The 13,233-nt window shown below is 38.4% G+C and overlaps 1 protein-coding gene and 1 long non-coding RNA gene across 2 annotated transcripts in view; one reads left to right on the forward strand and one right to left on the reverse strand.

The window, feature by feature from the left end:
- The window catches only part of TMC1 (transmembrane channel like 1), a 122,412-nt gene extending 112,416 nt beyond the window's left edge, over positions 1 to 9,996 (reverse strand). The window contains exon 1 of the mRNA XM_036329113.1: positions 9,855 to 9,996. Within this exon, the coding sequence (XP_036185006.1) occupies positions 9,855 to 9,966 (112 nt within the window). The 5' untranslated portion in view covers positions 9,967 to 9,996. The remainder of the gene's footprint in view (positions 1 to 9,854) is intronic.
- A 2,536-nt stretch (positions 9,997 to 12,532) lies between these two features.
- The window catches only part of LOC118666794, a 33,339-nt gene continuing 32,638 nt past the window's right edge, over positions 12,533 to 13,233 (forward strand). Inside the window, exons 1-2 of the long non-coding RNA XR_004971083.1 lie at positions 12,533 to 12,738; positions 13,034 to 13,120. This is a non-coding gene — a long non-coding RNA (uncharacterized LOC118666794). The remainder of the gene's footprint in view (positions 12,739 to 13,033; positions 13,121 to 13,233) is intronic.

A 13,233-nucleotide genomic window follows, 5' to 3' on the forward strand; every position in this document is an offset into this window, starting at 1 on the left:
ATTAGTAGTAAAAGGTGGTAATGATCGCTTATCCATTAATTCATTCAAATAAGAATACACTTAGTGTCTATGGAGATAAACAAAGCACTAAAAAGGACTGTATAGCTTAGTTGAAGGAACATTGTCTTATTCTTATAATCAATAATCAATCAGATCTGAGTTCAAATCCTAGCTGTGCCACTCAAAAGGTGTGACCACAGGCACCTTTTTAACCTCTCTGAGCATCAGCTCCCATTTCAATAAATCATGGAAACAAATAATCTCAGAGGAATGTTGTTATAATTAAATCAGTAAAATATGTGTGGCAGTTTCTGATACATAGAAGGCATTCAAATCTATATTGATCTAATGAAGCCTGCGGAGCCATAAAGCAAATAAGATACTTCCTTGTCATTCCAGAAGGTCTCAGTCTCGCTAGAAGACAAGCTGTGCACATATCAAACATTTGGTGTAAGGAGGAATATGTTTGATTACCCTGATATTTAATGTCAAGCATAGGAGCTGAGAGAAAGGAGATTGCCCAGAGCAGAAATGATCAGAGTAAGCAGCATGAAAGAGACAGACTTAAATTGAGTCTCCAGATGTAGGATCTTGGAAGTCATCAATTTCATCCTAACAACAGGAATCAAGCTGAACAAACTGAAAATCAACAGCTCTTCTTAGATCTGTCAGAGAACTGAGGTCACAGGGCAACTGCAACCCTCAAAACTGGAGAGAGAGACAGGAAGATACAGCAGAAACCTCTGTGTGAACTGTTCCTGGGTAGGAAAACCTCAACTGTACTAGTAATTGACAAATTACTGGAGGCTCCTCTGGACAACTCTGAGAATTAAACTGAATCTCTAACAAGAGAGTAGAATTGATGGAGAGGAAGGACAACTCCATTGGGGAAAGTGGGGGTGGAGGTGGAATTTATAACAATAGATGCTGTTACATGACCGTGTTACTCATAAACAATTTAAAAATTGCAAAGGATTAAAAATGCCCAGGGTCCACAGAAGAAAACAGTGATGGCTGTGTTATTAAGTGAATAAATCCATTTAAACATGGTGAATTGTATATAGGTGTTTGTCTTTAGTACTTACCAAGATCCAACTACACAGGGTAGTAAAAGAATTTTAAAACGTATACATCTGCAAAGAGGGAACATCAGCAGATGAGAGCTGTCTACAAGACCGCAAACATAAGAAAAAAGAAAAGAGGTGTCCGGTTTATCTAAGCAAAGGAGTGTAGTAGTGCACGTACATTTTTATAGTGAATGTAGTGGCAATGAAGAGGAATGATCTGATTTATACTTCAGAATCTAAGGGTTGTAAGGGCAGGAGTGGGACTAGGGGTAGAAAAGTGCCCTAACCTGAAAGCAACCCTGGAAGTTCCCTTTGTCACTCCCATCTCACTGAGGATGCAAAAGCAGCCAGATTGGGGGGGAAAAAACAAACTACCAATTACCATTAGTTTTCTTACCCTGCTTTAATTTTCTTCATAGCACCATCACCACTTGACATCAGGTTATCTAGTTATTTGTTAATTGATCCACTGTTTATTTTTCCCACAAGCAAGTTCCAGGAAGAAAAGAGCTTTGTTGATCTTCTTCAACTCTATCCTTAGTGCCTGACAAATATTAAGAATTCACTAAATATTAGTGGCATGAATGAGTGAATGAATGAACGAACGAACGATAAGGGTATTACCAATACCTTCCAGTCTCATACTTGCTACTTTCCCAAGCCTTGGGGCCTTTGGACTGCTATAGAAAACTTTTCCAAGAGGAAGAAAGATCATAAGCGAAGTCACAAGGACGCAGGCACAGCGGGGAATAGATACTTGCCAAAGGCCAAAGAGAATGGGCTGCTTCTTCAGGGCTCTTCCCTAGTTTTGTTAGAGAAGATTCTATATTTTCCTTAACTGCATCTCTCATTCCTCTCAATATCAAAGCACGTTTAAATGGAGCTATTGTAAATCTTTCCTCCTGAAATTTCTGATATTTTAATTTGCCATCTTCTCACTAGAGCATTCATGCAGCCTGGCACCTCTGCACATCACATCACCCATTCAGTGGAGATGCGACTGCAGGGGATCGAGAAATAATCAAGGCAGGAGCCGAGCCCCATTACGCAGGTCATTCTTCCTCACAGAGAAAGTAAATATCACTCACTCCTGAATGGGATAATTTTCCCTCCTACCAGTTCGTACTGATAGCTCACATGTATTGAACACTCTCACCTACATCTAGACATGGACCAGGAGAAATATTTATTGGGGAACAAAAAGCTAAAGGGATTTTTAAAGGAAGCAAACTATTGAAGGTTAATCTCCAAGTCTCTAAACCAAGGTGGCATCATGATGCCAGTCAGGTCTCTTTGACCCACTACCTGAGCCACCAGTTGCCAGACTTGTGGATTCCAAAGGAGAAGTTTGCAGTGGTTTATTTCAGTTTGCAGATGCTTCCACCCATCTCATCCCAGGTTATCTGAATGCAGTGTAGAGCTCCCTGGATGTGATATTCTATGCTTGAAATATCTTTGTACCACTTTCCATAGCAATCTATGTAAATAAGTCATGAAGTCTAAAAACATACTTACTTCCTGAAGTGCTGCCTTTGATGCCATGTAACCTACCAAGGAAAACAATACCAGAGGCCAACCTCCACATCTAACATCTCCTAAGCAGCAATTAAGAACAAGGATTCAAACCCTAGACTAGAACTGCGTCTTCCTATATCCACAAAAAAGCAGGTCTCAGGAGGTGTCCTATAAAACCTAAGTCCATCCTTCTAGCGGGGATATTTGCTATTAAAAACTAGCCACATCCCTGCTTTCCCATATCTTCCAGTATAATCAGTGATACAATGATACATCCTGAAATTTCTAGAAGAGTCCTGATTAAAAATATTTTGCTAGCTATGATCTATTAGAAATTTTTTTGTTTCCTTATTTAAAAAGTAGCCAATTGGTGAATATATAGCTTATTAAGTGAATACACTTTTTTTCATGTCATTAAAACAAAACCTTTGAGTGCTATTAAACATCAAAACATGAAAGATGAGCTCTGACACCTACAAAGGTTTCCAAAAGAGACAGGACAAATGCCATCCAGTTAAAGAGATCCAGATTTGGATAAGACAAGTCATTCCCATGTTTTCTTCCTGTTGGCAAATCTGGACTGCTCCATCAGACCTGGCTGAAACATCCTTCAAGTCTATCAACCTATTTCGGCTCTGATTATGAGCTCTGCCAACAACATTTGCATTGTACTCTGGTTCCCCAGGTAGATTTTCTCTAGGACAAAAATGTGCTAGCCAGCAGACACAAGCCATCCACGAGCATAGCAAGTAGCCAGTTGACTACAACAAGCTCACCTAATCCGTGGACTTTCCACTTTTGTGAATTTGAAAACAAAATGTTACAAAACAAAATTTTATTTTAAAGTTTTTAATTATGTAAAGAAACTCGCAAATTGGGAAAAAATGATTTGGCCAAGTGTCTCAATATTTGGCCTGGAAAAAACTGGTCACTATCCGTACTAGGGACATAAGTAACATCTTCACTCCAAAGCACTTGAAGAGTGACATGTAAATGTTGCAGACTTAATGCCACAGAAAGTATAAAGAGGAAGAAATTGAATCTTGCTGAGGAAATCCGGAAAGCGTCAAAGAGGAGGTGGTAATCAACTGCGCCTTGAAGATGGGCAGAGTGATGACAATCAAAGATTGAGAGAGACTAAGGTGATTACTTCAATAAAAGAAAATGCAGAGGTTGGAGCATGTGCTCAGTGTGCAGGAAATGAAGCAGATCAAACAGATTAGATATGAATTCAAAGGAAGACTAGATTCAAATGACAGAAAACCATGACAGACCAGTTTGGAGAATCTAAATGTTGCATGGCAGCAATGCAAACCATCTAAGCCAGCAGTTCTCAACCTGTGGGTCGCTACCCCTTTGGGGGTCTAACGACCTTTTCATAGGGGTCGCCTAAGACCCTCGGAAAACACATATATAATTACATATTGTTTTTGTGATTAATCACTATGCATTAATTATGTTCACTTTGTAACAATGAAATTGGGAGTCACCACAACATGAGGAACTGTATTAAAGGGTCACGGCATTAGGAAGGTTGAGAACCACTGACTGATGAAAGAAGAGACACAATGGAATGACACTCCGAATTAGACAAGATCTGAAAAAAATATGAGCCATGTCTAGAAAACTGAAAAGCACACTTTCTTTTTTTTAAATATATTTTTATTGATTTCAGAGAGAAAGGAAGAGAGAGAGAGAGAGAGAGAGAGAGAGAGAGAGAGAGAGAGAGAGACATCAATGATGAGACAGAATCATTGGTTGGCTGACTCCTGCATACCCCACACTGGGGATCAAGCCCACAACCTGTGCATGTGCCCTGACCAGAAATCAAACCGTGACCTCCTGGTTCATAGGTTGATGTTCAACCACTGAGCCACGCAGGCTGGGCTGAAAAGCACACTTTCAACTACACATAATTTACATTCCAGTATAAAAATCACATAATAATATTTTCCATGAAGATACCTGATGAAAGCAAGCTAAAATGAAAAGTGGAAGACAGAGAGCTTTAGACTACTAGATCCTAGATCATAATGGTATGTGTTATTATAATATGGGAAGCTCCAGGAGAGTACAAATTGAGCTACTTCATAATTTTTAATGGAACTTGCAAGCATCTCCTGGAGGGTCCAGGAGACGTTTTTCAGGAAGAACCTCGCCATGAAGATATTAAAAACTAGAATATATTTATTTTCTAAGTATCCAATGGAAGTTTAGTATTACCAATATCCTATATAATAAAAGCCTAATATGCAAATTGTTTGACCAGGAGTTTGACCACCAGGGGGCGGCTCAGAACATGGTGGGTGTCAGTGACACGGTGCTGGCAGCAGGTGGCAATGGAGGTGCTGCCAGCCCCAATGGGCCCTGACAAGAGCAAGACCACGGCGGGATGGTGGAGCAGGTGAGGGGTGGCGCCAGGCCATGGCAGGGTACCAGATGGGGCTGCGGAGCTGTGAGGCTGTGGGCACAAGCTGGGGCCCGATCCCTACAGGCCACCCCGAGGGACCCCACCCATGCACAAATTCATGCACCAGGCCCGTAGTGTATCTATCAGAAAACTTTTTTATTATAGATACACTAGAGAAACTCTAGAATTCTAAAACTACTTGTATATTTGGAGAGTTGGAGCAAAAGCACAAAAGCAGGGAAACTTCTCTTGCTTGAATCAAAAACATATTTTCAAAGACAGAGTAAGGGGGTGGGAGAAGATGCCATATATTGGTAATTGCCTCTCAAAAGCCAGATGTTTAAGAACTGCAAAATTGACTGGAATGAAATTCAGTAAGTTCAATGAAAAGGAAATATATTTGAAATAGAGAATTCCATTTCACAAAATCACCGTATGTAAAGGCTTGGGCTAGTTGCAAGCTTAATTTGCATATAATATTGGCCATGGGGTGAAAAAAAGCGAAACAGAAAAAGAAAAAAAACTCAACTACTATTGTTGGGAAGGCTGTTTAATTATTTATTACCCAGGAAATGTTATGATGTTACATAAATGGGGAACCAATTTTTAGTTTTGACTTTAAGAAAAAAACTAGCATTAATATCAAGGGGGCAGAAAGACCTCTTCAAACTAGACAGGAAGGTTGTAGACAACCCTCCCCTCAAGGGGAAAGAACAAACATGAGAATTAAGAGACCATTAGATCTCAGGAGTAGAAAAATACTTGTGTAGCATCATGAAGTCATTCTCAGAGTTAGAAAGCCAAGATTGTGAACTCTCTGTCATAGGTAATTAAGGCCCTGTAATCACAAATAGACATCCCAGCTAAGTTAGACCAGGAACAGAATGGAACACACAGACAGTGGATGAGCCATACCACCCCATAAGAAATTCCTTAGCTGTCTTGCTTTAAGGTTCTAACTAGTTCTCTTTAGAGGAAGAACTGGATATTTATATCAAAATATATTATATGCCCTACTAACTATAATTACAGTTCACTTCAATAAGTGATCCTTTGTGGAAAGGATAAACAAATGCTATCTTTAATCAGGCTCCATCAGATTTCACTTTCCCAGCCCTAGATAACATTTTAGGCAGATCCTGTAGCTTTCTGGTCATTTACAGTTATAAGAACCACATCACCTTGATAATTCATTTTCTGGAATTGAAGTATTAAAATATCCAGTCCAATATAAATTAAGACTTCAATCTCATATCCTATTCAATGCATCTCCTATTTACTCATGCCAAGAACCTAGTCATGGAGACTGAAGTAGGGGAGGGAATGGAGTCATCTCTTCAACCATTTCTCCTAACTTATGCCTCCTCTACTCAGTGTGTGGTTTCTAGTTCTTGCATGGAATGGAATAGTAAAAGAGTATTGGAAGGGCAAAAAGTTACGCATTTTTGCTCACATTGGGTGACCACCGTGCCTTGTTGTGGTTCACCTCATGGCTATTGCATGGGGAAATTTTGTGCATTCTTCAGAACCATCTCTTTTGCACTGAGGATACTCTCACACTTTGGGTTTTTGACTTGGTTAATGCATCCCACTGATGGCCTTTTGCTAAATTCCCTCAGGTACTGCCCCAATAGTTCACCCCACAGGCAGCTTCTGTAGCTGTACAATCCTCACCTCCACAAACAACCTTCTTTGGTGAACAATTACCAAAATCACTCAATCCCTGTTACTTTCCATTGCATCTACTTGGCTCAGGAGGAATGTATGGATAAGTTATGAAAATATAAGCTGTTTTCAATGATTCAATCATATTTCAAATCAACACATATTCCTCTTTTCAGGTAATTCATATTATATACACTTAGCAAAAATATTTTCTATAACAGAGAGTAAAGGTTGACTGGAAAGGAAGAAAGGGAGAAGAGAATTAGTATTTTGGGAGGATTTTGTACATATAAGTAAATTAGCCTAAAAGAGATGAAATTATTAGTTATAGTGAACAACCATCACTTTATTATCCCAATTAATATGCTTTTATGAGAACTTTTCTACCAGCTTCTCTATATTTTCTGTGAACTATGCCTTGATTAAAAAAATACAAGTTTATTCATCCTTATGGCTGAGAAATGAAAGCTTTAGCCACTCTTAGCTTCTGCCTAACCTGTCATGACTACTATAAAAGAGAGAAAATCACAGGGAGCCAGAAAGAATGAAGCAGATTTATAGAAGTAAGAAACAAAGACAATTTTCTTGGTTTTCTATAGTGCTTTAGTCTCCAGTTCTAGCTGAGCTTGAGATTCAACTTCATTCTTGCTTTTGGGTTCTATGAGTGTATGCCACCTCTCGCTGTGTTTTAGCTTAGGCTAGCTAAGCTGGAATATGTTATCTTTTACCAAATTGTCCTTAACATACTCATTCAAGAGCTAATGCCTGCAAGAAATGAAGAAAGGATTCAAACCTGGATCTGCATGATTCCAACATTTGTTCCACTTTCCACACTGCCAAGAGATAATGACATGGTGTAGTGATAAGAGCAAGAACAGGTTTGGGATACAAAAACAGAAGTATAGCAGTCAGAAAGTTGTAATCATCCAAACATACTCATAGCTGTTCAGATTTATATCCACTAAATGTTTCAGCTCTGCATCTAAGGAATGATCTGGATAAATTGAAGAATGTTCACTAGAGAGCCATAGAAAAAGATTAACTAGTTGGAAATGAAAAAAAGTACATAGTGTATATTGCCTCTATAATTCAATTCACACTTCATATCCTGCACTCAACCATCCTTCTCATTATGGTCTTATACTACTTTTTAACATTTTCCATGTATTTGTCTCATTTTCCCAATAGGTTATGAGCTTCTTCAAGTTAAGGAGTGTCTGTAATACTTTGTCGTATTCAATAATCAATAAGTATTGTGTTAAATGCATCAAAGGTACATAGCTTGTTCAAACCCAGGGAGATAAAAGAATAATTTAACAACAGTAGTGGTAAATATGAATCTCTACATTGATGGAAACTGACTTTTCCCCATACAACAACCAGAAGAGGCATAGAATTCTCACATACTTATGAAGTATATTTGAATTCATCTTAAAATAAATTTCTAAATTGAAGCAATTGTTATAGAATGTGTCACAGGAGGAAAAAAAATGTAGAGATTCGGCTTCTTCATTGGGGTACTTTTTATTGTCTAGGACAATTTTGGTCTGAATCCTTTTAATGTTGTTTCACTTAATAAAGAGTTAGGGACTTCATGACCCTCCTTCAAGTCCCTCCAAGATCTATGAAGACATCAGACAAGAATAGTATTTTATCTTTCTTTTCCCATTATAATATTCCGTATGGATATACTCAATATTTATGAATATTGGCATGGGGAACCCAGGTACTAAAAATCTATATCACTGCCTAAAAGCCAGGTCTGTGAGAACGACTCCAAAGTAGAAAAACATGTTTGTAGATATCCTCATGTACCTGCTTACATTACCTAAAGGTCATGATGAATTAAGGGAATCAGATAATTAAGCCCAAGCATACTATAAACACAGTATTGGAATTTAGCTTCTAGCCATAGTGAAGTAACTAGGAATACATTAATTCTCTTACTTTAAGCAACTAGAAAGTCAGATAAAAATACACGTAATATCTCTTTTCAGACATTGTGCAATAGACAGCCCATAGTAGTTCTGAGAATACCTTAAAAGCAGCCAGAGCAAAGCAACACAAAGATTTATTTTCATCAGAAACTATAAAAAGAGAAACCTCTAAAGCACTGAAAGGAATATATATATATAATTTCCATCAAAAAATGTCTTTCAAAATTAAGGTAAAGACTCTCCTTAAATACAAAATTTGAAAAAATTCATTGCCAGCAAACCTATATTACTAGAAATATTAAAGAACGTTATTTAGGCAGAAGGAAAATGATACTAGATAGAAATTTGGATCTAAAATATGGAAGAAAAATCACTGGAAAAGATAATATATTGGTAAATAAAAAAGGCTTTGTTTCTTTATTTTAAAATTATTTTAAAGATATATGAACATTTAAAGCAAAAATAATAATGATAAATTGTAGACTTTAAAATATATAAGGAATTAAAATATGTAAAAGCAATAGCACAAAGTACAGGAGGGAGAAATAAAATTATACTCTTGTGACATTCTTAAAATATATGTAAAGTAGTGTATCATTACTTGAAGGTTGAGTTCAATAAGTTAAAGATGTATATTATAAACCCACTAAAATGGAATAACAACAAAAAATATATCCTAATATACCAATAGTGGAGACAGGATGGAATTTAAACATACTTAATCAAAAGAAGGTAAGAAAAAAGAATAAAGGCAAACAATAGGTTTTTATGTCTCTTTTCCTCACTAGCCCTGCCTTAATCCTCTTTCCTCTCCTTTTCAACTTTACTGAATTCAGACTGTATTTAATCCACGAACTAAAGCAGAACAGGTCTCCTTCACCAAGCTGTCCCACACACCAATCTCAGGGTAGGTCACTGTTATGGACTGAACCCCGAATTTGAGTTGCTGCACTGGAATCTCAGTGTATTTTGCTTTCCCCCATTGTCTTCCTATATGAAAGAAAGGTAAGTCTGAGCATTACCAGTTGGTGAAACCATATGTCCATTAAAGGAAAGAAGTTGAAGAAATATTAAACCCTTCCCAATTTCTTAAGAAACTCTAAACACACACACACACACACACACACACACACACACACACACACACACGTCAAAAGGGAAAAGCCCCAAAGAGGGAACAAAAAATTGTGAAAAGTCTTTTCAGTGTCCAATCTCTAAGAAAGGTAGAATATTCTACAACCAGGTCTTTATTTGAAATACCTTTCTTGGGCGGCATCCTAGGGGTGTCCTGACAGAACGCCTCAGCCACCGGCTGACCTGGTGAAGGATGACAGGTTGAAGAGACAAATGTTTCAGGTTTGGTCCAGCACATCCACACACGCCTGCCTGTCGCTGAAAGCGCTCCCTGGTGCCATTTCACAGTCTGAAACATAAGAAGGTACTAATTTCCTCGCCATTAAATTTTCATGAATGTTTAGTTTGCCATTTAGGGATGGAGTATGCAGGTCAAAAGGGCTGTATTTGGAACTTATGTTTGAAATAAAACTAAACTGATCCTATTCAAAGCAAATCTGGCTTCATCCCACCCTGTATATGTTTGCCTGCCTCGTTTTAAATGCCTTTCATTCCAGGGTTTTTATCCTAATTACATATACTGAGGGCAGTGTAAGTGAGTGCACTCTTAGAAAGGTGAGAAATGCTGACCGCTAAGTATACCAGGTAAATTAAATGAGTAAATAAAGAAGAGACTCTGACACCTGGAGTTTGGGCTTAAGCCATAAAGCTCCAGGGCAATCTCCAATGTGGGGAAACCTGGAGACAATGTATTCATTTTCTCAACTTCTTCGAAAATAGAACTTGCTATAAGAGGAAATTGTTATTTCCTAGGCCAAATCTTAAGACTTTTTTTTCTATCAAAACCTCTCATAGAAAGGTAGTCATCTTTTCTTATAATGATAAACAAAATAGATTTTCATCATTAAAAGAAAAAAAAAGGGACAGGAAGGGCTGAAATTTAATGTTGCAAAACAGGCGGTCTTTTTGAGAGTGAGGACACCGGCATTCTCTGGTTACTTCGGTGATAGCCGCTGACCTTGGCAAGAAGGAGCAGTGTTCTGAAATGGATCCTGGTGGCACATTTACACCAGAGCAGCTTTTGGCTTCACAAATGGATTTGTGCACAGATCTGACCCTTCTAGAATATAAAGGTTAGTTACATAGATTTTAGCCGAACTAGTTTGTAGCATCCTCGGAATTATGACTCAAACTAAAGCTCTGTAAGGCTGATGCTCATGGAGTTTTTTCCTATCTGGACACTAGATTAACTGTAATGGTAAAATAGGATATTACTGATACCAGTACTCATATTTACAGATGCCCAGAGTGGTTCTTTAACTTGGGAATTTTTAAAGAGATTAAGAAGTTTTATTGCAAATCATTGGGGCTATAATCTAGAGTGAGAAAAATATGTAATTTTATTTATATTAACTTACATATAAAATAATTAAATACTCTTATGACAAAAAAAACATAATAAACATATGGGTAAATTAACAAATGATGTTCTGGAAGCCTTATAGCCAGAAAATTATAATAGGAATACTAAATAAAATATTAACGACAGAAGCCATAAAAGAAAGAATAGATAAATTCAACTACATTCTTTTTTAAAATATTTATTTATTAAATTGATTGGGGTGACATTGGTCAACATGAATATAGGTTTCAGGTGTGGATTTCTATATTACAATACCTATATATTATACCATAATTCAAGTACATTAAAATAAGAAATTTCTATTTATCCAAAGATCTTTCAAAGAAATTTTTCAAAGTAGAAGACATTTATAGCACTTCATAGAAGTATAAGAATAAAGAATTTCTACCTGCCAACAAGAAGAAGAGAACCCCAAAAGTAAAAAAAGGGCAAAGATTTGAATATATAAAATCATTTATAACCCAAGAAAACAATGGACAAAAATAGGAATCTCGCTGTATTTTGAGACACTAGACATGTAAAGAAAGACCAAATCTCATCTAGAGAAGCTCAAATCAAGAACACTAGCAGTATGTTTATGTTGGTTCAAAAACATGGGTATTCCCTGGAGAAATCTGAAACTGGCGCTGTACAAGGAGGTCAATGAGAGAGGGAAAAAAGAAGCAGGCCACTCCAGATTGGCAGGTGGCTGTGTTAACAAGCAAGGGAACTTACAAGGCTTTGTCTTGGGCAGCCACAATAGGAGTAGATCTCTGCCCCTGCCCACCAAAATTTTAAAAGTTTATGTAAAGACCTTAACAGGTTCAGTCATGTATATCGTCCAGATGGTCTCAACAACCTCCTTACTGTGTCAAGACTGTCCTTGAGACAGCTTCTGATATGGGGAAGGCAAGTGGAACGTACATTCCAAGAACAGGGGAGGGGATGAGGAGCCTTTGATTGCTCAGGTCCTGCTCAAGGGTCATGTCCTCTTGATGACCTCCTCCAAGACTCCTCCTGACTGGCTCTTACAATCTTACATGCACCCACGCTGCCCCTTTCCACAATGTGCCCTGCGCAAGGGGTTTCACCAGCATGGAAGTGGTTCATTGGCGGCTATCCGGCTGCACTAGAGGCAGAAACCATAGCAACAATGTAGGCGCATGCAAGAGAAAACACAGATTAAGAGAATGAGTCCCAAAGTAAGTAACCATTTTTCCACCAAAGCCCCATAATCCATACCACTGATTTGTTAAATTCCTTAGGCTGGGCGTTGAATCACTCAGGTTGTTCACTTGTATCTACATGTACTTTAATAAAGATGATACATTAGCTGAGTCATCAGGTATAAACACACAATGTTCTGCTTAGATAATGGCACAGGTGCCGCCTTGTGAGCCAGTAATAACCTCCAAGGTCATCCTATTTTGGAGGACAGCTTTTCTCATTGGAGACATTTCAGTGTTCAGCAAGGACAGGCTTACTAGCTATCATTTTAGTCTTGTTGGGTGAACGTACTAAGGGCTTATTTGTGTGCTATAGGGTCCTCCAGGTCAATGGATGGTGGCAGATGTTCAATCATACCAGTGGAAAACAGAACGGACCAGTGGAAAACAGAATGGACCAGTGGAAAACAGAAGGTGCCCCTCTAGCCTTGAGAAGAGGGAGGTAGGCAACTTTTGTTATTATGGGGCAGGTTCCCTCCTACACCCGGGGAAAACCCAGGGTATAGCAACTCAACAACCTAAATGAAAGCCATGGCCAAAGATTTGTGCCACACAAATATTAGGTCCCATTTGGCACTACCCAATAAATACCTTGGCAGTCCAGCCAGTCTGCCAGTACCAAACTGGTCTCTATCCTTTAACGTGACAGACTGACTGCACAGTTCCATGATATCCATCCTATATCCCTGGTACAATTGGCTTGGTTCTGTTTACAGTGGTTTTTGTTCCCAACATAGGAGTGCCTGAGTGCTGGTGGACAGGGGTCTGCTCTGCTGCAAATAGGCATCCACTTCGTCAAAGTGGGAGCCTGAGCCCTGGCAGAGGTGAGTTGATGGAAACATTCTCAGTCCACCCTGTGGTAGGAAGGGAGGTTCTTACCAGGATATGCTGCTCCTTCGTGAGAGGTTCTACCTGGAGGAGTGCTGTGCACACTGGT

Source organism: Myotis myotis, unplaced genomic scaffold (genome assembly GCF_014108235.1).
Source record: "Myotis myotis isolate mMyoMyo1 unplaced genomic scaffold, mMyoMyo1.p scaffold_m19_p_12, whole genome shotgun sequence".
NCBI lineage: Eukaryota > Metazoa > Chordata > Mammalia > Chiroptera > Vespertilionidae > Myotis > Myotis myotis.